Source organism: Piliocolobus tephrosceles, chromosome 15 (assembly GCF_002776525.5).
Source record: "Piliocolobus tephrosceles isolate RC106 chromosome 15, ASM277652v3, whole genome shotgun sequence".
NCBI lineage: Eukaryota > Metazoa > Chordata > Mammalia > Primates > Cercopithecidae > Piliocolobus > Piliocolobus tephrosceles.
The window spans coordinates 72165737-72193034 of record NC_045448.1 but is presented as its reverse complement, the minus strand read 5'-3'; the positions used below and the strand labels follow the sequence as shown (position 1 = coordinate 72193034).

The 27298-nt window shown below is 50.8% G+C and overlaps 1 protein-coding gene across 4 annotated transcripts in view; it reads right to left on the bottom strand.

The window, feature by feature from the left end:
• Positions 1-644: 644 nt before the first annotated feature.
• The window catches only part of LOC111550580 (dysferlin), a 146976-nt gene continuing 120322 nt past the window's right edge, over positions 645-27298 (bottom strand). For 3 of the 4 annotated variants that reach the window (XM_026456448.1, XM_026456449.1, XM_026456450.2), the window contains 12 exons: positions 26322-26413; positions 22728-22898; positions 21885-22027; positions 19663-19802; positions 18352-18440; positions 17991-18086; positions 17452-17593; positions 12973-13072; positions 8049-8227; positions 6129-6238; positions 4735-4882; positions 645-955 (listed from right to left, as the gene is read on the bottom strand). In XM_026456448.1, the coding sequence (XP_026312233.1) occupies positions 917-955; positions 4735-4882; positions 6129-6238; positions 8049-8227; positions 12973-13072; positions 17452-17593; positions 17991-18086; positions 18352-18440; positions 19663-19802; positions 21885-22027; positions 22728-22898; positions 26322-26413 (1449 nt within the window). In that variant the 3' untranslated portion in view covers positions 645-916. The remainder of the gene's footprint in view (positions 956-4734; positions 4883-6128; positions 6239-8048; positions 8228-12972; positions 13073-17451; positions 17594-17990; positions 18087-18351; positions 18441-19662; positions 19803-21884; positions 22028-22727; positions 22899-26321; positions 26414-27298) is intronic. The other variant, XR_003309829.2, reaches the window with a different exon arrangement.

Below are 27298 nucleotides of genomic sequence, written 5' to 3'. Positions count from 1 at the left end.
TTCCTGCTGCTCCTGTAGATTAAGCCCAATTCCTGCAGGAAATGTCAAACCAATGGCTCCAACTAAGCTTTAGACCACAAGAAAAAGGTGTCTTTGTCAAGATCAGATTCTGAAAGCAGAGAGAGGAAGCGGAGAGAGAGAACCCAAGCAATCCCAGGATTCTATGGGAATAGGCCAAAGCCAGAGGTGCTGTGGCCTCCCTGCCTAGGGGATTCCTGGCCAAACCCTCCCCCCTGGAGTTCCCTTTCTAGAAAATGGAACCTCTTCCCCAGCGTGGTCAAAGAAACCAGAAGATACAGGTAGCTGCCCTCCTAGGCAGCTTGGGAAAGAGATAGGGGGTGCCCGAGTGAGGAGAAGGCAGGGGGAAAGAGGAAAGTCCTGGATTGGAGAGGAGGCAGAGAAGGCCGGGGCTAAGGCAAGCCAGACACCGAGCCCCAGGCCCACCCCACCCCCAACCAGTCTTGTGAAAGAAGCAGGGGTTCCACAGGGCCCCACCCACTGCTTCTGGGCTGCCTCTCCCTCCAGAAGGCTGGGCCGGAAGTAGCACCCACACCCAGTCCACCCTCCCCGCCCACCCAGGCACATCCCCCTTCACAGTCACACCCTGTTCAGGTACCGTAGAGATACACACACTGACACTGCTGTGTGGTTCAAACTGTTTTATACTGAAATATGTCCGAGCTGATCCAAAAAAGCGTTGGGTTGGGGGAGAAGGAAATGATGGAAGTGGGGTGATCTCAGAGCTCCATGTAAGCAACTCTGGGAGTGTGGGCCGGTCCATCTGTCTGTCTGCCCACCCTGGCAGGACAATCAGGCCTTGGAGGTCTGGAGGAGCTCGCTCGAGCTGAGTGGAGGAAGCAGGCCAGTCCCATGCTGGAGGGGACCCCACGCCCCCTCCTACAGGGCAGGAGAGTCCTCAGCTGAAGGGCTTCACCAGCTTCATGGCAGCATAGTTCTGGAGGGAGGGAGGGAGGAGACAGGGACACATGGTGATCCCATTGGGGCAGGCACAGCCAGAGCTGCTGTCCCGGATCTGGGGCTCAGAGGATGGGGCTGAGCTGCCAGCAGGCAAGAGGCTGGGAGAGGAGGCTCGTGGCTCTTCAACCACCTGCCTAGGCCTCGCCCTCACCACTTGCCATCCATCCCAAGCGGGGCTCAACACTCGGCCCTGCCTACTGCTCCAGCCCATCAGGCAAACCCATACCCTCCAAAACTTCACCCGCACCCTCCCACCTGGGGGCCAAAGCTGCCCAAATTGCTCTGTCTTCTCCCCCATCAAGCCAGGCCCATTCCCAGGTTCCAGCTGACTGCCCAGAGGACTCTGAGCACCCTGGACTGGGCCTCTTTCATCAGACAGGTGCTGAAGGCAGGGCCCAGGGTCCTTCCCAACATGGCAGCCCAGGGCTCACGGGTCATCACACCCTTGTCCAGAAAGAAGAGAGAGAGAGAGCTGGGGACGGGCTGTCGTGGATGACCCACGGCACAGCCCAGCACTAGAGACGGGGCGCCCTTGATTGAGCCCTGCCTGCTGCAGGATTGACAGTATCCTCCCCTCCCCACTTCTCCCCCCCAAAACCATGAAAACACATACAACACAACACAGGGCTCCTAATTGGGACAGTATGTTCCCCAGCGCCGGCCGGGGAAAGCCAACTCTGGAAACAGCGGGCCTCCTTCCCCGCCAAACGCCTCCTGCCTCCCCACGCTGGCCTTGCTCCCGGCTGGCTCTGAGGGGGAAGCTGAGAGGAATCAGACAGGCTGCCCCCTCGTACCCCTCCCAAGGGAATTTCCAAGAGGGTGGGGGATTAGGCCAACTGGAGGGAGCTGCCCTGTCCTTGAGCCCCTCTCCACTAGGCCCTGGCTTGGGGCAGGCAGCCTCTGTCCCAAGGCCTGAAAGCCAGGTGAGGGTCACCAGGGCCCGGCCCTTATAGTCTGGTACTGGCCAAATGATTGAGTGATTTGGGTGGAGGGAGGCAGGATGTGCTCAGCTTGCAGCAAAGACCTGTGAGCAAAGCCAGTCTGCAGCCTCAGGCCCAGGCCACCCCTTCATCCCTAGACCCCTCACCTAGGATCTGACACCCCCACACCAGCCCTGGGAGAGGGGAGGCAGGGTCCATATTTTAAAGAGGAAAATTTCCAGAAGAACTCAAAGGAGAGTGGCCCACTGTTGGGGGGCCAGGAGACAGGGAGGAGTTCTGACCAGGCCCCCCACAGTGCCACTCTGCTCCTCCCACAGGGATGAGGAAGGACCACAGGCTGGAAGTAACCGGAAATGTTTCCTTCCGGTCCCGGCCAGGCAGCAGGGCCTCCTTCCCCAGGCCCCTGGAGGCCTAGATCTGTGGCCCAGTAACCTCACAGTGCAGAGTGCAGCTGGCAGGGGCTGGGCTTAGGCATGTCATGGGTGGTGGTGATGCCACTTTGGACCTGCCCTTCCCCTCCCCTTGGCTTTTCAGAAGGAGGCTTGGCTTAAAGCACCCAGGGAAGATGACGGTGCTCCCCTAAGCACAGTCCCAGCCACAGAAGGCCAGAGCTGGCCTAGTGCAGCCCCTTCCTCACGTGAGCAGGAGGGATTTGCCAAGGTCACAGGGAGAGACGGTAATCCTGACTCCAGCGACAGAGTTCTGTCACATCCAACAGGGTTTCTTCAACCATCATGTGCCCAAATGCAGATTCCCCCTCAGCAAGCTGGGGCTGGCTGGGGACTCTGAGTTTCTAGTGAGTTCCCTGGTGCTGCTGCTGCTAGTCCTCAGACCACACAGAGGGCAAGGGTCTGCAACAGCTCTTCTCTTCCTAAACTCCCAAGGCGTGAGCCTCCCGAAAGAGCGTTTGATCATCCACAGTATTTTTCCTTACTCTCTGGTTTCAGTGTCTCCCCAGGGAACTGAGCACTCCCCAGTGGCACGAGGCCAGGTCTCATCCTCTTCTCCCTCATCCCCAAAATACGCCCTTACCTCCCAGACACACACAGGTGCTTAGAGTCTCTGTGGCTAACTGAACACTGGCCAGCTGGGCTCCGAATGGGAGGAGGAGCTTGAGGCAGGCTAGGAAAGGTGCCACCTGCGCAGGAAACACCAGGCAGAAGTCCTGGTGCCTGACCCCGGATCTCAGGTCACAGCGACAGCTCATGCTACAGGACACCACACGTGCACACACCCTTCCATAGTCCTGCATCTCAGCTTATATTTGTAATCTCATCTTCCTTTGCTTAAAGAGGCCTCCCACATGGTACACACCTCGGGTCCCTGCAACCTAGATCTACCCTGGACCACGGTCAGATTTTGCTGATCAACAAACCTCAGAACCTCAGAAACATTTTGCCATGGCGCCTCGGGCGACCACAGCCAGCTTAGCAGGTCTGGCCTATAGGCAGACCCATCACCACCCTGGTTCTAGACTCTCCTTAGTCACTATGGCCCAGAGGGTAGCTGGTCTGGGCATCCAAAGCAGACGTCCTTTCCCCAGCTCCTCTCAGTTCAGCTGTTAGGAACTGCATGGAAAGATGTGTGGTTTTAACTCTCTGCTCTCTGAGATGCATTCTGCAGACACGGGCATAGGCCAGCTACAGTGGGAGGGAGGGGTCTTGCCCTTTCCTTCTCCTGGAGGACTCACAGAGCAAAGAGCTCACCTAGGGGCAGTTCCCCCAGCAGCCTGTCTGCCATGGCAACAAGGCTGTGGGCCAGTGGCCTGGTGCTGACCAGGACCGAGGCCTGAAGCAGGAATCACAGCGATCCCTGGATTGGGAGTGTGCGCGGAGTGGTGTGCAGCCTACCGCCAGGCCCTTTCCTTCTCTGAGTGTTTGCATCTTTACCATCAACATAAGGTCCTCAAGGGGTGGCTTACACCATTCTCTCCACTTTCATATAGGGTTGGAGTTTTCATATTAAAAAGGTTTCTTTTACATTTTAAAGAGCATTAGAAATCAGGTGTCAGCCTGAGAATGCTGCAACCCCTTCAAGGTCTAAAGTATCAGAGACACTGGGGGAGGCTCCCTGGTGATCCGGGTTCCCTGATGAGCTGTGCGGGTTGGGGAAGTATAGGCAGGGACCTTCCTCCCACAAGCAGGGCCCCACAGAGCAGGGGCATGACAGCCACCTCTGGTATGGCCCTGCAAGCTCATCAACTGGCTTCTTAACCAAGTGAAAGGAAACCCAAATGGGCATCGAGCCAAATAAGGGCTCCTGGGCCAGTCTCCCACTCCCCAACAGCTTTCCTATGCCCACCTGCTGCAGGAGGCAGGACACACTCTATTGAGGGCCTCAGGTGGACCCTGAGATGTTCTCCCAGCCCCAGCTCCTCCCTTCCTCTGAATTTGCAACTGCTGTCAAGACAAAGGGACCTGCTCTGCTCTGCCATCAACATCTCACCTTCCTTTCAGACCCAGTTCCACACTTCCCTTCCAGAAAGTTCCCCTGGCCACCGCAACCCATAGGGCCTCATCTTCTCCTAACCCCTTGATTACATATTCTAGGGGCTTGCTGAGGACAGCTTTGTCTCACCAGGAAGGGCAAGTACTCAGTTTCTCTCACTGGACTAAGAGCCTCCAAGGGTAGAACTTTGTATACCTACCAGATTGGGACCACCCAGAGCCGGGCTCTGTATCCTCATCAGACCAGGGGCTCTCCAAGGACAGAGGTTACTTCTCTCCATTAGATTGGGAGAGCTCTTTTAGGACAATGATGAACTCCCCCATGAGACCCAGAGTTCCCCCACCACAGCGCCATCAGGCCTGCTCACCGGGAAGGCATAGATGAAGATGGCCAGGAACAGCAGCAGGATGAAGAGGATGATGAAGAGGATGATGGCCCACCGGAAACGCCGCCACAGGATGAACTTCATGGTCTTGTATGGGGAGGTGAACCACAGGAAGGAGGTGTCGGGGCGCCTGGAAGTGAGATCCTGGAGGTCAATTGGGCATCCTCTACTGGGGCTGCTTTCTCCAAACTCTGCTCTCAACAACAGGTCCAATGGCCTGGCCGTCCACAGTCCACCCCCAGCGCCTGCCCAGGCCCTGTCCCTAAACTAGTCCTTTGCGCTTGTATTCTGTCTCCCCCAGGCCCTTGCTACAGTGTCACCCCCACCTGTGCTGCCCTCCTCTTCTGGGTGCTGCCAAGCCCTAAGCATCCTCAGGGGCCCAGTTCTCTGCCACCCTCTCCAGGACACCTTCCTTGGTGCCCTTGCCCATTCCTGACCCAGGACTTAATCACGAACTACAGATTTAGTAGCTGGGCAGTGCCTCAAAGTGCTCCCCAGCCCACTGAGTCCCAGATAAGCCAAGCCACTTGCTCAGATGCACATGGCTGGTCCATGCTCAGGGAGGGATGGTGGGAAGAGAACATAGGAAGCTGGTTCTCTCACAACCAAGAATCTCAAAACCTTTCCCTAGGCCAGCTCCACAACTCAAAATACGTGGAGGGTTCTGTGTCTCCATCGTGGCCCCGTTAACTCAGACTGCACACTGGTGTCTCATAGGTCTCTCTTTTCTTCCTGTGCAGATCCCAGCATCTTTCGGCAAGGGTGCCTCTCACTGGTCTGCCAGCCCCATGGCACAATCATAGCACATTCCCTAAGAGGCCTGTGATGTAGGGAAGACAGGGATTGGGCTCCCCATTTCACAGATGGGAAAATGAAGGCTGAAAGACCATTTGAAAGTCATACTGGCACCACGGGAGAGCCATGGAAGGCAGCTTGGTAGGTAGGGTCAAGACCTTGATCGGGCTCTGGAGCCAATCAGACCAGGTGAGAGCATTTCCGCTTCACCACTGTCCAGCTGGAATGCCCTTATTTAACTTTGCTGAGATTATTTCCTCATCTGTAAAATGGGGATAATAACAACTACCCTGCAGGGAAGGTTCCATAGAACAATGTATACATGCATATGATAGCACGCTTGGCACACAACCGACAGACACCCAATAGCACCTGCGTCTTGAATTCGTTGAGCCCAGTGTTCTCTGGAAAGATGCCCATCACCTGCCCCCTAACTTACTGTGTGGCCTTGGATAAGTTATGCCTCTGTCTGAGCCATGTGGGCTTTGTGACTTCTACATGGCCATGCAATGGGATGCCCCCTGGACTGTGCCTGTATCCCCAGACCTGTGGGCATTGGGGCTCAGGGGCTGGGCACTGACCTTGGGTCCTCAAGCTTAGGGTTCATGTTGGGCTCATCCCGGCCCTGGCCAGCGGGCCGCTCCTCATGCTCACTCTCTGTTACAATCTCCAAGGTCATTTCCAGCTTGCCCTGAGGGGACAGAGAGCGCCTGGTTAGGGGCACAAAGGCTCTGCTCAGTGGCCTGGAGAATAACCAGGCCAGGAAAAACATAAGGGCCACTTCATTATTAAAAAACTATATACAAATAAATAAATAAATAAAAATAAAAAAAAGATGTAGGGTTTCTGAACATAAACGCAGCACCTGCTCTTTGTAAAACATTTGGAAACCTCAGAAATGTATAAAGAAGGGAGACTCTCACCCACACGTCCACTACATGGAGACAAGCCCTGTTAACATCTGCATGCATCACAGCTGATTTTCTCTACAGGTGTATGAAATGTCACACTGTGCATATACATTTCCATAGCTGGCTTCTTTTCACTTAGGAATATTCACTATGTAGTTGTCTATTCTTTAAAGTTTGGTTTTGAACGACTGCCAAACATTCTATGGGATGGTTGACCATAGTTATTTAGTAAACTACTTATTTTGGTTCATTTAGGTTGTTTCCAACTGTTTGATAGGATAAATAATGCTGCAACAAATATCCCAGAACCTAGATTTTTTAATTTTGTTGGGTTATTTATTTAGAAGAGATTTTAGAAGTGGGATGACAGAGTCCAAGGGCAGAAATATTGGTAAATCTGTTACTATATGTTATCAAATTGCTTCCTCCACAGAGTAAAACCATTAGCACTCCCAGCAGAAGTAAAAGGGGGGCTTGTCTTCTCTCTGCATCCTCAGCAGCAATGAGCATTTCTATTGTTAAAATATATATAATTTAACAGACAAAAAAAAAACCACACACACACATTTTAAAATACAGTAGTCCTCCCTTATCTTTGGGTTTGATTTCTAGGGTTTCAGCTACCTGTGGGCCAGTACAGTAAGATATTTTGACACACAGAGAGAAAGACCACATTCACCTAACTTTTATAACAATATATTGTTATAACTGTTCTATTTTATTATTGTTGTTGTTACTCTCTTACTGTGCCTCATTTAGAAATTAAACTTTCTCATAGATATGTATAGATGGGAATAAACATAGTACATAGTATGGGTTTAGTACTATCTGCAGTTTCAGGCATCCCCTGGGGGTCTTGGAACATTCCTCCTGCAGATAAGGGGGGGACTACTGTATCCCTTTATTTAATTACTAGAGAGACTAAATCTTTTTAAAAATGTTTTGCAGACATTGGTAATTATTTTGTGAATTATCTATGCATGTCATTTTCTCCTTTTTCCTTTGGGGTACTAGTGTTTCTTTTGTTACCATTCTTTATATAACAAGTAGATTCAATTTCAAGGACCACTTTCAGGGTTGGCTGGCTGCCTGCAATTTCTAAGTAAACTTTCAGGGATTAACTTCCTCTCTGTGGCTGCTGTGGACTCAAGGGAAGGACGGTTCCCTCTGGCCCTCCAGTCACCCCTCTAAGCAGACCTCTCAGAGAGTAGAACAAGGATGGTCCCTTGGAGGGTCCTGCTCAAATGGGAGAGGCATGACCCCTGTCCATTCACCCAGGAAGCCCGGATCAGAGGGAACCCAGGACACAGGTCTCTATAAAAGCCAATGAGCAGAGTATAAACAGAGTCGTCTTTTGATTTAAATAGGCTTCCCCTGGGATGTGAGCCTCAAAGGAGAAGAAGGCTGGGAACTGGGAGGAAAGAGGGAGAATGCTTTGGAAAATAGAGAAAGAGGGGGGACGGGGGCAGGAGAGAGGGAGGAAGGAGGAGGAACAGTAAGCGTGTATTTTCTGATGATATATTTTCTGACAATGTGTATGGAAGAAGCTGCCCCCATGCCCTCCACTGGGGCTGGAGGAAGTAGACTTACCGCCAGTATCTTCTTCTCACCCTCTTCTGCTATACAGGGCCACCAGCCCTTCACTGTTTTCTGCTCAAAAAGGGACACAAACCATTCTGGGTGGAAAGTGTCATCCAGCTGGTCCAAGGAGCACTTCTCGGCTGTCTTGGCTGGCTTGGGCATGCGGTTGAGATCGAGCTGCAGGGAGCCTGCAACAGAGAGGTGGATTTTGGCCAAGGGTTTCTCGAACACTGCCAGCCTGTAGCCACCCTTAGGCAGGACAGGTTCAGGAAAAACTCAGTGACCTCCTCTGTCACCAGCTTCTATCCATGGCCGAACCACAGGTAAAATCTCACAAACTCTCCATCTCCCCACCCATTGTCTCCCATTCCATCTATACAGCTTCCCATTCACCTACCCATGCATTCATAAACATGTTCATCCACTCCTATTTACTCACCCTTAACAAAGCCACCCACCTCTTCAATTACTCATTTATGTACAAATCCATTCATACACCATCTATAAACAGCGATCCATCAATTTTTTAAAATTGTATTTATCATGGTAAAATACTAACAAAACATTTGTTATTTTAACCATGTTAAGCGCACAATTCAGTGGCTTTAATTACAGCCACAATGCTGTACAACCATCACGACTATTTCCAAAACCTTTGCATCCCCCAAACAAAAACTCTGCACCCATTAAGAAATAACTCCCCATTCCTCCCTCCCCTTTGCCCTCGTGACCTCTAGTCTACTTTCTGTCTCTATGAATTTGTCTATTCTAGGTATTTCATATAAGTAGAATCATGCAATATTTGTTCTTTTGTGTCTGGCTTATTTTGATTTCCATAATGTTTTCAGGGTTCATCCTTGTTGTATATGTCAGTAGTGGTTTTTTATCCATATTATTTGTTATGGTTGAACAAGATTCCATTCTAGATATACACAGGTTGAACATCACTAATCTGAAAATCTGAAATTCAAAATGCTCCAACGTCTGAAAGTTTCTGATTGCCAACATGATGCTACAAGTGGGAAACTCCACACATACGTACTTAAACTTTGTTTCATGCATAAAATTATTTTAAATATTCTGTAAAATTCCCTTCAGATTATTCTTACAAAGTATATATGAAAAAAATTTTGTATTTAGATTTGGGTCCTATCCCAAAGATATCTTTAAGTATATGCAATTATTCCAAAATCCAAAAAGCATCAGAAATCTGAAACACTTCTGGTTCCAAGCATTTCAGATAAGTGAAATGTACCACATTTTGTTCATTCCTTCATCTGCTGATGGACACTTGAGTTGTTCCCATCTTTTAACTTCATATAGTGAATAATGTTCCAGTGAACGTTAGCACACAAATGTCTGAGTCCCTGCTTTCAATTCTCTGGGGTACACACCTGGAGGAGGAGTCTTGGTTCATTAGTAATTCTATGATCAGCTTTTCAAGGAACTGCCAAACAGTTTTCCACAGCAGCTGAATCATTTTACACTCAAACCAACAATGTCCCAGCACACCAGCAATTCCTCTACATCATCAAAACACTTGTTATATTCTTGTTTATTATTATTATTATTATTATTATTGCCATCTTAGTAGACATGAAGTGGTACCTCACTGTGGTTCATCCAACAGTCTTTTTCATCTACCACCTACTTATCCAAGCAGCCATCTTTTTATATTGTTTTATCTAATCATCCCTTTTATCCATCATCTCCCAGGATACCTTCAGCTATTAGGTTGAACCATATGAAAATCCTTGTATTTAACTGTCTTTGACCCATTTAAACAGCAATTTCATGTGGTTTCACCTAATCTAATCATGATCTGATAAAGTCAACGGGATTGGAGCACAGGCTGCTGAAGTGATTAAGAGAGATCAATAGAAAAATTATTTTCTGAAGCCAAATTAAAGAAATTCTCAAACACTATGCAAAGGTGATTCAATTTTTTTCAGTGTGGAATGCATAGTTACTATAAGTGAACATTAAATATAACTCTTTTTCTAGTTTTCTTTCTTTCCACTCATCCACTTATCAATCTGTCCTTCCATACAGCTGTCCATCTACTTTGACCTAACTATCTACATTCCTCTATAGCTACCATTTGTTAAGCACTATATCTGTCCATTAATCAGGTTATTATTCCACCTGTCTGTCCACTTATTCAACTATATAGTGGCATTCGTCTATCTCTCCACCCACCCATATAGCTCTCCATCCCTCCAGTGCAGATGAATGAATGTTTATTTTCTAATTGAAATATGGTGCCAATATATTAAGCAGATATCAGAATATTAAACCACACACACACGCACGCACGCACACACATTATCTCAGCATGACCTACATAAGAAACTGTAAGGAAACACAGGATAACTGGATGGTGAGTTTATAGGTGCTTAACCATTACCTTTAAAAATTAATAAATATTCAAAAGACATAAATTACATAATTAGAAAATAAATTATGAAGGTGGAAAAGAAAAATCTCATGGATATAAAAGCTAGTATTTGTTAATGGTTTTATTTTTTAAAACAAACGATGAGTCTGTTTAACTTTATTTTGAACATGGTTTACTCAGTCGGTAAAAAAGGCAGGGTTTTTTTGTTTTTCTTTTAAAAACTAATTTTCTAAAGCCTCACTTCATAAAGGAAAGGCTGATGCCATAAATTCATAAAGTCTGTAAGAAAAAAGACTCCATAAAAAATTTAAAGCATAAGAAAAATTGGGAGAAATTATTTGCAATGTATTCTTAATACATAAAAGGCTCTGAAAATCAATAATAAAAGATGAACATTGCAAAACCATGAAAAAATTCCACAATATGGATAATAAATATATTTTAAAGTTCTACCTGAAATGCAATAAAAAATGCAAATAAAAAGGAAATGTCTTATTGGCAATTTTTTTTAATGTACAGTGGTAGCAAAAGTTTAGGGAAAATGGCACCCTGTACAAACAGGGCACAGGTGCGAGTATAAACAAGTAAAACCTTTCGAGAGGGCAACTGAACAAAATGTTTCAAAAACTATTAAAATGTACAAAGACACATCTGCTTCTTAGAGCTAAGGAAAGATATGTACAAAAGATCCAAAGATGTGCATACACCAAGGGTGTCACTCACTTTGGAAAACCTGGAGATGACCTGAATACCCACCAAGAGAGGATTAATTAATCAAAACAGGGCCCATCTCTGCGACAAAACATAGGCAGGCATTAAGTGTGACGATGGAGATATAAATGCAGATCGATACCTACTGACCAGAAAGGATGTTCTTGGAAGATTAAGTTTTCCAGAAAATCAGGATATAAAACAGTCTGTGTAATAGAAATCCATTCATATACATATGAATATATGCATGTATTGTATATGTATGCATGTATATGTGTATATATTAATACGTATATAAAATACTTATGTTTGTTTAAGTCTCAAATAATATATAACCTAATAATACATGCCAAAATGTTAGTGGAAATTATCTCTGGGTGGTGAGATTAAGGTGGGGAGGAGTCATTGCTTACCTGCATTTTCTAATTCCTCTACAGGAATTATGTACAAAATAATAAATAAAATAATAGAAGTCAAACTTGGTGCCACCCTTTTTAGACCCGATGCTTTTATAACAAAGTTCTCCGTGTGCATTTGACGATGCCAGGTGTGCAGGGCGGGGGAACAGTCAGGTGAACTGGCAGGCTGCTTCTCCCCACTGCCGGAAGCCACACCTCAGTATATCCCCTGCAGGGGCCCCAAGGCTCAGCTAAGACCAACTCACCTTCTCCAATCAAGGGTCACCCCAAGAGAGCTCCAGGCCACCCTGCTCCCAAGTGGCAGAGCGGATCTAGAAACCGTGGATCCTGACTTCCTGGGCTGCCATTTTCACAAGCTCGCTTTATTTTTTAATCAAGGTAAAAATGCACCTCACATAAATGCACCACTTTAACCATTTTAAGTGTACAAATCAGTGGCTTTGAGTATATTCACAGAGTTGTGCAACTGCCACCACCATCTAATAATTCCAGAACCTTTCCATCACCCCAAAAAGAAACTTCTTTCTTGTCACAGTCACTCCCCATCCCCGCTTCTCCCAATCCCTAGCAACCACTAACCTATTTTCTGTCTCTATGGATTTGCCTATTACGGACATTTCATATACATGAAGTCACATAATATTTGACCTTTTGTGTCTGGTTTCTTTCACCCGGCATGTTTTCAGGTTCACCCACAGTGTAGTATGTATCAGTATTCCATTGCTTTCATGGCTGAATAATACCCCATGGTATGGATAGACCGCATTTTCCAGAGTTAACCTTTATAGCCATGACGGGGCTATCATGAACTCACTGCTCTCACGGACAAGCATGCTGGCCCCATACAATGTCTTCCTCCTTGTCCCCATATCCTAACCCTACAAGGCCACCATCACCACCTTCCCTTCAACCCAGAATCCCTGCTCCCCAGCCCCAGATTTCAGCACAGCCCTTTCCACCAGAACCCTGTCTGGCAGTAATGGGGATGGAGGCTGTGTTTGTTCATTCAGGCGGTCACACAGGCACAAGGATGAAGAGTGACTTGAGACCCTCACTCACAGGGCTCAGTCTGTGTCAAATGTGAGGCCAGACAGCTGGCGACAGGCAGCACACACTTGCGTCCCTCGCATCCTTACAGATCTGAGTCCCGCCATCCAGCATGGCCGTGTTCAGTGCCACCTCTACTGACAGGCCCACCCTCAGTGGCCACCAATCACTCTGACATTGCTGTGTGTCACACATCTCACTTAACACTGGGACACACGACCCTGAGCTCCCTGAAAGCAGAAAGCAGGACCACTCCTCCTGCTAGGCTTCCCCAAGGGTCCAACAGTGGCATAAACACACAGTGTGGGTGCTGGGGCAGCCCCCAAGTGCAGAATGGGATTCTAGAAATGGTGCTTACCCAGAAAATCATCAAAGGAGAACTTGTCATTGTCCCAGATCTGGAATATCACTCGTGCTGGGATTTTGCTCTCAGTCTTGTCCAGCCTCCAGAAGGCATCCTGACCCAGAGGAGGAACAGAGAAGGATGCGAGGAAGCAAGGTTAGAGAGAGGCAGTGTGCCCTTCCAGCCTGGAGGCTGCCTGGAGGAGACAGAGGAGTAGGACATCCCCAAGGGTCTTGACAGAGCCAGGTCCTGTAGGAAGACTGGGAAGGGCAGATCCCAGAAGGCCCAAAAGGGCCCAAAAGGGCACCATGCAGGCTCAGTTCACATAAGATGGCTCCATTTATCCTCCCAATTCTGTAAGTCAAAGTCATCACTACCATTTTACAGATGATGAAGGAGAGGCTTGGAGAAGTTAAAGGAATGTGCCTGAGGTCTGACCACTAATAATAACAACATTAATATCATGCTTCCTACGCATTGGCCCTCTACTGCTATGAACTCATTTATCCTTCCAACTACCTATGAAGGAGATACTATCTTCACAGTGGAGGAGACCAAAGCAAGTAATTTGTCCAAGATCACACAGCTTGGAAGTGGCAGGTTGGATTCAAATTCTGGCAGCCAGATTCCAGAGTCCTGCTCTCTACCATAAACCCTGCTCTGTACCTGGCATCTCAGGGTCAGGGTGGGGTAACTGAGACTCTGAGGGACCCCACCCCAGCCTGGCTGTCACAGAAGGATCTCCCAGCACACTGCTGTAAGGAGTTGGCACTGGAATCTAGACCCCAGCTCCTCCCTCTCCACCCCACCCAACTTCACTCCAAGAGCTTGCCCCAGAGCAAAGCCAAAGCCTGAAGTTCTGGGAAGTTCTGTCTCCTGCTGAAAGGAGAGGAGGAGCCGTTCTCTCCCCACCCCACCTCCAGCTCGCCTGGAACAAGGTCATCTTGGGCTTCCTCCCACTGAGGCTTCATGGAGCAACTGAGCGGTGTGGGACTGCACATGCAGAGGCCGGAGAGCACCCCTCAGTCCAGCCATACTCAACCCACAGCACTGTCACTAGGGCTTTCCAGCGCAGTCTTGTTCTCTGTTTTCTCACTATAACTCTCCCCTGGGTGAGTGGCAAGGACAGGAAACAGTGTGACCATCCTGCAGACGACGGGTGCCAAGTCCTGAGTGCTGGGTCAGAGCAGGGGCCTGGACCCAACTCTGCAGGGGAAAAGCTCCACTGAATGCCTGGTAAACCCACCCTTGCTGTCCAGCCAGGGCCTGCTGTGTGGCCAGCCCAGCCTCAGAGATTGACCATGGAAATCCCAGTGAGCTCCTAAACCGAAGACCACAATCCCTTCCCCGTGAAGACTGGTCACCGTGCAAAGCACCAGCCACGGCCTGGACTGCTGCCTGGGTTGGGGAAGGGGCTTAGGTCTCCAGCTGGCCCCTCGCCTCCAGCCCTCTGTCTGGTGCCTCCCCCCTTTTCCGGGCCCCAGCCCTTCTGCAGGTGCCTCCCTCCTCTGGCGAGCTTTTATGGCCAGCTCCGCAGGCCCGCCTGCATGGCCCGCCAGCAGCCTCCATTCCTCTGGCCGGCTTGGTTTATGGGCTCGGTAATGAGCCAGAGGTTCAAACGGCCCCTGGTGGGAGCAGCTGGGCTGGGGCTCCAGCCTGGGGAATGAACCCCCCCAGGTCCCAGGCGCTCATTATGCTCCTGGCCTGGGCGCTTTTACTAGCTGTTTATTTGCAGGTTGGGTGCCTGACGCGCAGGCAGGCCCCAGTGGGTGTGCTGGGCTCCAGGTGGGGAGCCGGGCCGGGGCAACCAGTGGTGGTTCAAAGCCGACGGATGAAAGGAGACCTTGTACTTTACGACAGTCTCGTCTGGTTAATGGGGTCCCTGGAGGGCCTGCCTGCCAGAGGCCCTGAACCCCACGGCAGAGGGCTGGCTCTGTGGCAGGCCCAGGGAGCCCAGAGGCTGTGCAGTGCCCCTGCATAAACCCACCTCAGACTCGATAGCCCAGCCCAACTAACTGGTGCCCCACTGTGGCCATGACTCTGCCTGCCTCCCAGGGTCCCTTCACTCCAAGAGGGACCCTCTGGCTCTGCCTTCAGCCAAGCCAGTTTCTGTCTGCCACTTCTGGTTGACTTCAGAGCCACCTGGCCTCTGTTTCTGTTTCTCAGCCTCCTCTTCTGGCCTTCTCTGCCCCTCCTTCCAGCCACCTTCTCCCCAGAGTGTGGCATCATGTAGAATGTCCCTTCCCCTCCGGCCTTCCGTCTCAGCGATCCTCTCCTTCAACTTCCCGACCCCTCTTCCTCCTCTCCGTCCCTGCTCCCCTGTGGGCTTCTTATTGTCCTGAGTCTGGCCCAGACCCTCTCAGCCATCAGGCAGTCCCTTCCATATCCTGTCTTCCTCTGGAATTCGCCCACAGGTTGGCCCCACTCTCCCCTTCTTCATTCCTCCTGACCAGGCTGTATGATGCAGAGACAAAACCACATCGTTGCCAGAATGGAGTCACCCCAAATTCTTAATCAGCAACCACAATGGGGTCCCCAGAACTGCCAGGTAACCCTCTCTGTGATGCCACACTCCCTCCCCATCTCTCTGTGTCCCTCCCCCACCCACTCAGCACAGCAGCTCTTTCCAGCTTTTTCCACTGGTCTCAAGTCACCTGCCCCAGTACCGGATCATCTCTCCTCTTACTTCAGAGACAAAAGCAGAAACCTCCATTCCAGCCACTCCTTATCCACATCTCCACCTGTCATGAGGAAGGGGCTGTCCCACCTCCCACTCCTCTCGGTCTCAGTCCCCATCCATGTATAGCCCTTGTAGGTGGGCGCTGGGGGTGCCACGTGCGGCACAGCCCTCCCTGTCCACTCCCAGGCCTCCTCTCCCTCTGTCCACAGCAGAGCGGGCCAGGGCAGTGCTGTGTCTTGGGGCAGATGCAGCCTTGGCTTTCTGATGGAAGCAGGCTTGTGACAGGCAAGCACACCGAACAGCAGCAAACAAGGCTCAACCTGCAAACGGCCCAGGCTTTCCTTGACCTCACAGAACCCTGTTGCTCAATTCTGCTTTCTGCCAGTCACTCCACAGCAATGGCTCGGTAAAGAGATCCACTTAACCCTGTTGAATCCATGTTTTCTTTCGTTTCATGGTTTCAGAATGCTCCACGGAACATTTTGCTTTCTCTAACATGCAGATAACTCTGCATGTGTAATGAAGAGAACTAAGAAAATCCAGGCACCGGAACGCATCATATATCCCCTTCCTTTCAAGAGACAAGGAGTCATAGAAGCTTTGAGGCTTAAAGCCTTGGGCCACCTCTGGAAGGAAACTGGGCCAGCAGAACCTAGATGCCAGAGAGGCATTTACTCACTTGAGTAGGAGAGCACCTTAGGGTGCGACAAGGATGCTCAGAAGTTACATCAGAGGCCCCTCTGCCTCCAGCCAGCATAGCCCTGAAGTCTCCACTGCCCTCAGCACCCATTCTGTGTTCTGGGGGCTGTTCTCTGAGGGCAGGCCTAGTCCTACCAGGAAGAGGCCGGCTGCCCTCGAGTTCTGCCTAGTTCAGGGGTAAAAAGTTGATGCCCCAGATGAGACCTAAAGTAGCAGATGCTGAGACACAGAGACCGAGGTCCCCAAATCCAGCCTCCCCTCTGGCTGATGCAAACCAGGTCTCCCCAGGTGCCTCTGGCCTGTAGTGAGAGGCGGGAGTGGAGAGAGGAGGGTGATGGCTGTGCGGCTGCAAGCACAGAGCCGCTCCAAGTGACTGCCCAGCTTGGACAGTGACCACAGGCACAGATGTGGAAAATGGGGTATGGGAAAGACTTGGCCAAGCAAATCCCAATCCTACGGACACCATGATCTATAGACCAGGCTGGCCTTCTCGGGAAGCTCCCCCATGGGGTCTGCCCCATTGCCCCTTTGAAGGCCACGCTGGGTGTCCCTACTCTGCCCACTCAGACCCCATGATCCTTCCTGCTGCTTAACTTGCCTGAGGTAGAGAGGGAGGCAGTGACTTTGGGATCTGGATTTAGCTACAAATGATGGATATGGCACTGTGTGGTCATGAGGTGGCCATGGGGTGGCGGCAGCTGGGGATGGGAAAGATGGTGACAAGGGGTGTATGCAGAGATGGTGGAGGTGGCTTTGGCAGTAATGAGAGCAGGGGTAGGACCATGGTAGTACCAGGAATGACGGAACAGTGGTGGTTACATTGGCAGTGAGGAGGCAACAGTCATGATAACACCAGCAGTGATGGGACAGCAGCTGTGGTGACATTGGCTGTGATGGGACAGAGGCCATCACACAAAGCTGAGACAGCAGTGGTGGTGACACTGGCAGTGCCGGGACAGTGGAGGTAGTGGCCATGTGGAGATCGCAGTGGTAGCTCCAACGTGGTGGGGCAGCAGTGAGATTGTGACAGTGGCCTGGCAGGGACTTGGTGGCCAGGTCAGGGTAACTTTAGAAGCACTGGTGCTGGCACCACGGGGAATGGGAAGGACACTGACCTTCTTGGCAACGGTACAGACTTGCTCAGCCGGCAGGTAGTCGAAGGGGAAAACGAACCTCCAGTTGAAGTTGCCTTCACCTCCCAGGGAGCGATAATGCACGTCTGTCTTTTGCTTGTGTTCTTCAAAGCCAATCATCCAACTAGACATACACATTTTTAGAGAATGGTTCTCATTAAGATTTCCAACACAGCATATACATCGTCAACTTAGGCAGACAAGGAGTTAAGAAGGTAGATGAGCTTACTGCAAAAAGAATTCCCAGGTAATCGGCACGATGTACAAAATGTGCCATACATTTGAAAACATTCTAACTTCCCAGCCACTAAACTTGTAAGTTCAACCCAAAGTTCAGTGCGGAAAAAGAAATCTGGTGGGAGAACAATTTTCCCAAAGGCAGGGACCACCCCCAGGAGCCCTCCTTGGAAACTTGCTTGTTCTCCCCTTCCCTGAATCAGAGCCCCCCATGCTGTGCGCAACCCAGAGGGAGCATGGGAGCCGTGGCAAGCTGGACAGGCAAGAGGACGCTGGCTCCCTACCCTTTCACATAAATGTCGCTCATCTTCTCCCCCGTGAGGCTCAGGTCATCCAGGATCACATCTCTGGTATTCCAGATAATACAACGCAGGAAAAACCTGGGGAAAGGTATAACTCCAATCCACCTAGATTTCCTATCAGAGGATGGGAAGGCCTTGGCCAAGAAGCCAAGAAGCAGACTAGTCCAAGAGGACTCGATGCCTGCCTGGCTGGACACTGGCCCAGGCCCAAACGAGAACTGTATTCCATGGCCCGAATAGCCTGAAGCCAGGCAGAAAAGAGCAACCGCCTAGTCCCACCCACCGCAGGCTGTAAGGCCCCCAACCCTCAGCCCAGCTCAGAGCCTGTGGCTGCGCAAGTCACCTTTTGGCTCTCCGTGGGGTGATGTTGAAGGGAGGTCCAGGCCGCCCCAGGGCCTTCGGAAACAGGTCGACCCACATCTGCAGCTTCCCCTGTGGAGACAGGGCCCGTTCTCTCCCCACCCTTCTCATTTAACCAACTGTTACCAAGCACCTGCTCTGGGCCAGACTCTGGGGACACAGAACAGAGAAACCCAGACCCTTCCAGAGAAAACCTCACTGCCCTAAACAGGGGACTACAGGGTCAACTGCAGAGGTGACCACTGCCCCACAGGCCTCTGACTTGGGCCTGTGCCTGGGGGTCAAGGGTCAGGACGGGCTTCTCAGAGATGGTGGTGGCTGAGCTGAGTCTTGGCAGCCAGGGCAATGGCATGTGCACAGTCGTGGCATGTCAGAGAGCACCGTTCAGTTATGGAGGGCTCAGAAGGCTTCCATGGCAGGACACTGCTCTCCCTGCCCACCCCTCATCCTCCTCCCTCTATGCAAGCGAGGTGTGAATTTTTCTCATCTTAGAGCAGAAGGAGCAGGGATTGAAGTAACTCGATTAAGTCACTTCTGCAGGGTCACAGAACTAGAAGATGAAAGAGCCAAAGTTTCCACACCCATTGTGCCCACTCTGGGGAGGCCGGTAGGCAAACCACCTAGGTGGAGAGAGAGCTCAGCTCCAGACAACAGAGGTATGACCTCTGGCATTCACAAAGGCAACCTCATGGCTCACTTTGGCCTTTCTCTTTGCCTATAACCTTGTCTCCCCTTCTCCTCTTCCAAAACCCAGCTCTGAGCTCACCTCTTCCAGGAAGCCCTCCCTGTCACCATCCCAAGGCTGCTGTCTCTGTGGTCCTCGCCCTTCAGCGTGGGAGGATTCCCCTCCCACTGAGGACTGCTCTCTGTGGGTGGCTTTGTCATTTGGTCATAGGATACCAGGGCCACCCTGGCTGCATACCCCACAGCAGCCCAGCACAGCGCCAGGCATCTGAGACTGAGTCACTGACAGATGGGGGCATCCTGAAGTCAGACTGAAACAGAGAGGCTTCAGGATGACAAGGAGAGGTCAGAGGCCAGGCCTACAGGGGCGAAGGGGGAAGCTCAGACTCGTTTCACAAGCCCTGAGGGATGGAGGCAGCCAGGGGAAGCCAGACCCTAAAGATCCCCTCCAAGGCCAACCACGGCCACACTCGGACTGTGAAGAAATAGGTCAAGGAGGGGTTGACCAAATCTCAAGGGACCCACTGGCTCCTCTGGGATATCCATGTTGTCCCTGGGGTTGGGGTTATCTGGAGTTCAAGGACTCTGGGGCCCAAGGGTCAAGTCTTACCTGCTCGATGTCTGGCTGCAGGGGGCTGTAGAGGGGCCGTGACTCCACGTGCTCTGGGACCAGGCCCTGCTGCCGAAGCACGTGCAGAGCCAGACGCTCCTCCATGGGGCCCAGGTGTGGGTTTGGGATCCTGCCAGCCTCTGCCCCAGAGAGAAGACAAAAAAATGTTGCAGGAGCTGGGGAAGTGAGAGATGATGGGGCTGCCCAGTGAGCAGGCTGAGCAGGGCTGCCTGAGAGTCATAAGAAGCCCCTAACCCCCGCAGCCTCACCCCCAGCCCAGATGCACTTGTTCTGGTCCTCATGTCTCACTTTTCATAGGGGAAATCTTGCTGTCCACGAGCTCTAGGCTTAAAATCCAGATTCCCCATTGCCATCATTTCTACCAAGCCTGTTCTATAAAGTTTTTCTTCCTATTTTCCACCATACAAATCCTTCTGTCTCCAAAGCCCACTTCTTCCAGGAAGCCCTCCCTGACTGCTCCCAACTCTAAGCCTCAGCAACCTTTACCCCTAGATCTGGCATCTTGGTTCTGTTAGTTTTATGCTCTCACTCATGTAAGTTGTTCTATTAGGAGCAGTAGCTAAAATAATAGCAATAACAGCAAACACTTCTAGAGCAGGAACCACGTGCCAGGCACTATTCTTCAAGCTATTAACAAATTTATTCTTCGCAAGGATCCTAGAAGCTGAGTGCTGTTATTATCCCCATTTTATAGATGAGAAAATTGAGGCACAGAGAAGCCACCCTACTGGCAGCAGGGCAGTTGAGATCACAGGCTCACTTAGGAAACGTGCGTGACTAGGCATGAACACCCCTTCCTGCTCCCAGGTGTTTCCCAGGTACATCTCCTCCCTGCTAGGGGATGGGTCAAAAACTGGTGCTACAGGTGGGGAGAAGACATGCGGTATTCCTGACCCTGAGAAGCCTGGCCGAGCATCCAACAACATGAACTTGGAGCCCACTATGTCGAAGGCCTTGGCTTGGGGAGCTGATGGTGGGCACACGCATCTATACATGTATCCAGGCGTGCCCATGCACACCCATATGTACACACACATGTGTTCACCCATCAGACCTGCCCTGCACATTTCAGTAGGGGCCTCAAAGAAAGAGGCATGCACCTCAGAAGGCACACAGGGCCAGGAACCTGGCTGTGCTCCTAGTTGGTTGGGTGACATTGGGCAGGTCGTTCATCACTCTCGGTCTTAACAGCCTCATCTGTAAAAGCAGGCAGATGTTGGACTTCACCATCTCTAGCTTTCTGGCTTTTGTTTCCTATGACTTTATGACCATGAGCCACGGCCCTGTGCTAAAGTTGCTCACAGACTAGTAGAAGGAAATGAGACTCCTCCGAAAACAGATGCACATTCTATGGGAAAAGGGAATTAAGGGGGGCGGGGCAGGGGGGTGCCTTATGGCCGAGCCTGGCTCAGCCATGACCTGGGAGAGTCAGGAAAACAGAATGAGAAGGAGGAGGGGGTGGGGGATGGGGGCATCAAAGCCATCCTTTCCCTTTTATAACCTTGGCACCAGCTCTGACATCAAACATCTCTGAAGCAACCAGGAGGCGAGGGGCCAGCTGGGCCTGTAAACACCTCTGGGGAGTCTGAGCTGCTCTGAGTGGGTGATGCAGGCCTGCGGGCATCTCAGACACACGGAGAGCATGTGGCGGGATTCTCAGCCAGCAGTGCTGGGCAGGACCCAGGGCAGGGTGGGGGCACTACCAGGCCTGCCCGCCTTGTGATCCTTTAGCTGCATGGGCTGTGAGTGGGGAGCTTGGAAGGTACCATCAGGGTCAAGCTGCCAGGCTGGTGCAATACAAGTAGAAAACCGTTTCTGAGAAGTGGACTGTACCCCAGACTCCAACCAGAGTCAGACCAGCCAATGCCAGAAAGAGACTGAGCCTAACTCTGACCCTGACACTGGCTTCAGACTCACCTCTGAGCGTGCCCTCAGATGGGCCCCAACCGGGCCTTGGACTGCACTCTGACCCTGACCATGCCCTGACCTCTACTTTTCACAGCGGCATCACAGGTCAGTACTGGTGCTCAAAGGACCAAGTGCAAGTGGAGCCCATCTGTGCTGCCCTGGAGAGACCCATGCCCATAGTCTGCTGATATGGGTTATGGCCGCTTGGGTCCTTTATGGTAGCAGAGGGTCTGATGAGAGAGGAAGGGATACAGCGAGAACCCACCATAGTTTCGGGTCATGTGGCAGCTCACCTATTTCTTCAATGGAGTATTCTTTATCCTGAAACATCACACGGTCTGTCCGGTACACAGGCGCCTTGACTCTGCGCTGCTGGCAGAAGAGGTGGAGGAGCTGGGAGGGGCGGAGCTGGTCCCGCCACTGGTTCGGTCCAGAGCTGAGGACCAAGCACAAGACTTAGATGAGATGCTTCAAGGACACTCACAAGGGCAGAGGGGCATGCAGGGACCAGTGTACCCCCATGCACAGCATTGCCCACCCCTTGCTTTTACAGTGAGTGTCCCATCTGATCGTTCACCATGACGGGGTATCCCATTTTACAGATGGAGAAATGGAGACTCAGAGAGAAAAGGACTCGTTTAAGTATGGAATTGCAACTTAAATACTTTCCATTTCCAGTTAGAGGATCAGACCCAGACAAGACTCGAGACAGCGGGAAGAGGGGTGCTGTCCTCACATGTGTTCCCCTGACATAAAACATCACAAAATTCCCCTTTGGGCCCAGCTGCAGCACACATGTCCTCCCATCTGTCTCCTCTGCTTCTTTCCTGCCTTCCTTCCCTCTCTTCCTTTCCAGGTGCCTAGCCCTTTCTAGGCCTTCTGTGTGCATTACAGATAACTGGATTATAACAATGTGATGAGCCAGGTTCTTGGTTCAAATCCTAATTCCACCACCATTTAGAAGCAATAACATCTCTGGACCTCAGTTTCTTCACCTGTGGAGTGGGGATGGGACTCCTATTGGACTCAATGAGAGGAGGCCTAGGAAGTGCTGAGCCCAGGGCTGGCACACAGTAAGTGCTCAGTAGACAGGGGGGCTGTGTTATCAGAGAAGCAGCCAGCCCCCATCCACGTACACACAGTAGGTCTGTGGGAGTCCACAGCGAGCCGCAAACTTGGACAGCAGTCTGTTCTCCAGGTCGATGACCGTCTCACCAATCTTTTCATCCTTGGAGAGGAGGTCATAGTCATAGAGGGTGACCTTCAGGTCCTTCTCCAGAGGCAGAGTACAGGTCAGCTCAAACATCCTGCAGGAGAGGCAGATTCCCAATGTCACCCAACATGGGGCACCCAAGGGAGAGGCAGGGCAGGTCAAGAGCTTGAAACTACCCCAGGGAGTCTTCCTTCCTTGGGCCCCCTATAGCTCTTACAGGCACAACTACCCACAGCACTGCTGTACTGGGCCTGTCTGAGGGTGTGTGTAGGGAGAGGGGGGACAGGACTTTCCCAAATAAACTGTGCTGGGCATAAGGCAGGTGCCTGCCTGATGGACCACAGACCGAAATAATGAATTGGAAATGCACATTAAAACTGAAGCTTTGACCATGACACCAGGAAACAAGAGATGCAAGAGATGTGAAACTCCAGAGCCAGGGGCCAGAGCTTTGGAATTTACCGATGACATGGCCTGGGACCTGCTTTTTGGACTCTTCACACCCACTTCTGGGATGGGATGAGGGAGAATTGGTGAAAAGGTTTCTTTGGCGGGAGCTCTTCCTGTATCTGAGACCCCCATCTACCATGGGCATCAAAGGCCGAGGTATTCTCTCTTCTCCCCCTAAAATGAGCTCCCTGCAGGTTGGAGACACAAGCTTGGCACCTGGTGCATGCTCAGGGGAACGTAAGCAACTTGTGGCATGGAGGAGGGCAAGGGCCACATCTGGGAGGAGGTGCACTCTGGCCCATGCCTGGGCAAGGAACGCAAGGATTTCCTGGGAGGAGAAGAGGCCACTATGAGGCCAGACTGGAACTGCTCTGAATCCTGCCCTGTGGACCCCCAAAGGTTTGGAGCAGCGAGAGATTGTGGAATGGACCATCTGAGAACCAGAGGCTGGGGACAGCAGCTAAAGGGATGCAGCATCTGCCATATCCCAGAAAGTGCAGTGGGAGGGCTCACGGGGGGCTCTCTGGGGAACCTCTGGAAAGCACGCACAGGAAAATAAGTCGGCTTTCAACATCTGTGGTTCACAGAGTATCCGGAAGACAGCAGTGGTGGGCACATGAGAAGGGCCCTCTCCCTCGCCCAGACACTGCAGGAGTCAGAACCTCAGAGGCCAGCCAGAGCAGGAAGGGAGAAACACTGGACAGGGAAAGGAGGAAGGCAGGGCCCCTCCTTCCCTACACCACATACACACACACACACACACACACACACACACTCCACACACATATGCAGACACATGGACACAGACACACACAAATACACACATGCACATACGTGCACACATATACACCACAAATATACACATACACACATACACACACATACACATACACACATTCACGGACACAAACACACACATATACACACCTACACACACATACAAATGCACATATACGCACCACACACATATACACACGGACACACACACACAAGTACACATGCACATACACGCACACATATACACACAAATACACATACACACACGTATACATATACACACACCACACACATACACGGACACATGGACACAGAGACACATACACATACACACACACAATACATGCCAGACACAGACACACCTACACACACCTACACACATATACACATGCACACATATATACACACACCACACACACAGACACACGGACACAGACACACACAGACACACACAAATACACACATGTGCACATATGCGCACATATACACACAAACATACATCCATACACACGTGCACACGCACACACATACACACACACACAGCTGCACCCAAAGTGGGGACACACCCCCTAGAGCCATCAGGGAGCTCGGGATTCCATACAAACGGGCAGTGGGTTATGGCCTGAGACTGTGGGTTCGTGAGTTAAAGTGGCTGGGCTCAGTGTGAGCAGAAAAGTCACCTGCCTGTCAGTTTCCACAGGGGAAAGGAGAAGGTAACGCCATGGAATACATGCTGACAAAAACCAAGTTGTGCTTTGATTCCACCTCATGCGTTGTTTGTCTGACACATGGGTTATAGAATGGAAGGGTTTCCGTTGTGATCTGAAGGAGGCTTGAAGCACCAGGCAGACCAGCTTGCCCAGGATTGGTGGGAGATGGGAAAACAGGCATGGGAGGGGTGTGTTCCTGCACTGGCTCCCCTATCTCCCCTGAACCCTGACATGCCCCTACCCACTGTGGAACAGGCCCTGCCCACTGCCCCATGAGCATTAGCCTGAGGCCTGGCGCCAGCCCCTGGAGCTCGTCAGCTCCTGGAACTCATACGGAGTTCCTCTCTCCCACCTACCACTTCCCTCCAATCCCCGCTTGGTGGAGGCTCATCACTGGCCAGGGCTGGTTCACCTTCAAAAGCTGCATTTCCCCAAGGAGACTGGGTCCTCACTGCAGGGTGAGTGACCACAAGTAACTCAACAGACCCCAGTTTATAAGTACCATATGTGGCTTGATGACATCAGAACAGTAGGTGTCTTCTCCTGCAGGTGCAAGAGAAAAAGCTGCCACCCTCCCTCTGCATCCTCCCCCCTCTGGCCTAAACAAGCTCACATCCAAACAGCAATTCAGGATGCCTAGGAAATACTCCCGCGCAATGGGCATTGATGTTTCCTTTCCTTGTTCTTAGATTTCAGGAATCATTTTACTATCTTGGGTCTACATTCTTCCCTAGCTCTTGCTACAGATACATGTGGGACACTTACAGAGAATTACTTACTAAATGCAATGTTGTATAACAGATGGGTCCTGAGACATTAGTAAAAGGATATTAGTAGGAAAACTGACTATATCTTTTGAAAAAGTCTAGAGTTTGGTTAATCGTAATGCACCAATGATGATTTCTTCATTTTGATAAATGTCCCATGGTTAGGTAAGATGTTACCAGTGGGGGAAATTGAGTAAGGGGTATGTAGAAATTATGCACTATTTCTGTAACTGTTTAGTGAATCTAAAATTATTCCAAAGCATAAGTTTATCGTTAAAAAAAAAAAAAAAGAATTAGCAAATGCATCTTCTGAGTTTACATACAGATTTCTCCTTTTTTTTTTCTTGAGACAAGGTTTTGCTCTGTCACCCAGGCTGGAGTGCAGTAGTTTGATCACAGATCACTGTAAGCTCAAACTCACAGGCTCAAGGGATCCTCCCACCTCAGCCTCCGAAGTATCTGGAACCACAGGCATGCACTACCATGCCTGGCTAAGTTTTTTATTTTTTGTAGAGATGGGGTCTTGCTATGTTGCCCAGACTGGTCTCAAACTCCTGAGCTCAAGCCATGTAGATTTCTGATCTTAGAGGTAATTGTTTAGCGTTTAACTAGGAGCTTCTGCTGGGATCAAGTCTTTAGCACAGCTAAAGAAGGGCTAGCTGATGCTATGCCCCCACAGACATGAAAGATTTAAGGAATACAGTTTTGCTCCAGGAGATAGGGACTTCACAGTGCCAGTCATATCTCCCCTACTAGACTGTGGGTTATCCTGTCTTGCTCCTCCACCCCAAGACCCAAGATGCCCCAATTTACTTTCCAAACACAGGCTCCAACGTGCAGGGGATGTAGTTATCCTGGTCACTCACTGATTTCTTCCCTATGGAGATCTTGATGTAAGGATCACACTGGAGGAGGAGACAAAACACTTCTGTGAAATCATTTCCCCAACCTGTCTTTGGGGCTTCATGAGTGCCTTGCCTCTGGATGGGATGAGGGAGCAGCCATCAGGAAGTCGAGATACGGGCTGTGTCCTGCCAGGACAGGGCCCCCTCCCACATACCACACCACTCCACTTGGCCCCTGATATGGGCTTCTGGCCTTGGCTCCAGCCGTGGGAATGGGGCACCTGAGTCCTTCACACTCCCAATCTACTGCTCCAATGGGAGAGGCCGGGCCCTTATCAGAAACACAACAGTCTGCATGCATTACACACATGACAAGAGAGCTCTCTGTGACCTCTGTTTAAGTATGTGGAAAGGGAGAGGGGCGGTTAGCCTATGTCAGCCTAGGCTAGCCCAGGGAGGTCTCCCCACATGCTTCCTGGAAGCAGCAGCACCCCTCAGCCAGTGGCCCAGCAGCTGGGGCTGCAGATTACCCAAGGTTAGTCTGGCATCAAGAAGGCTTCAAGCATATAAACCAACCCACCAGCCATGACCACACGTTGGAGGCCATCAGTGGTGCCTACACTGAGAACTGCTCCATTCTGCCCCTTGAAAGGTGGGGCTACAGGGTGGGACAACAAGCCTCCACTCACCACCTGAAGGACACAGGCTTGGCCTAAACCTGCCTCAGGAGACAAGAGGGGACACTAGCCTCATGCCTGTAAAAGCAAATCAGGCCCCACTCCTGCCTCTCTTCTTTCCTCTTTCTTTCTTTTCCCAACATTACTCTGCCTCCCACCCCTGCCATCTCCCCATAACTCCAGACTCCTTTCCTCCTTCAAATATACCCTCTCCATCTCAAGCAATGACTAGGGGGAGACAGCTCAGGCACTTACCTTGGGCACAAAA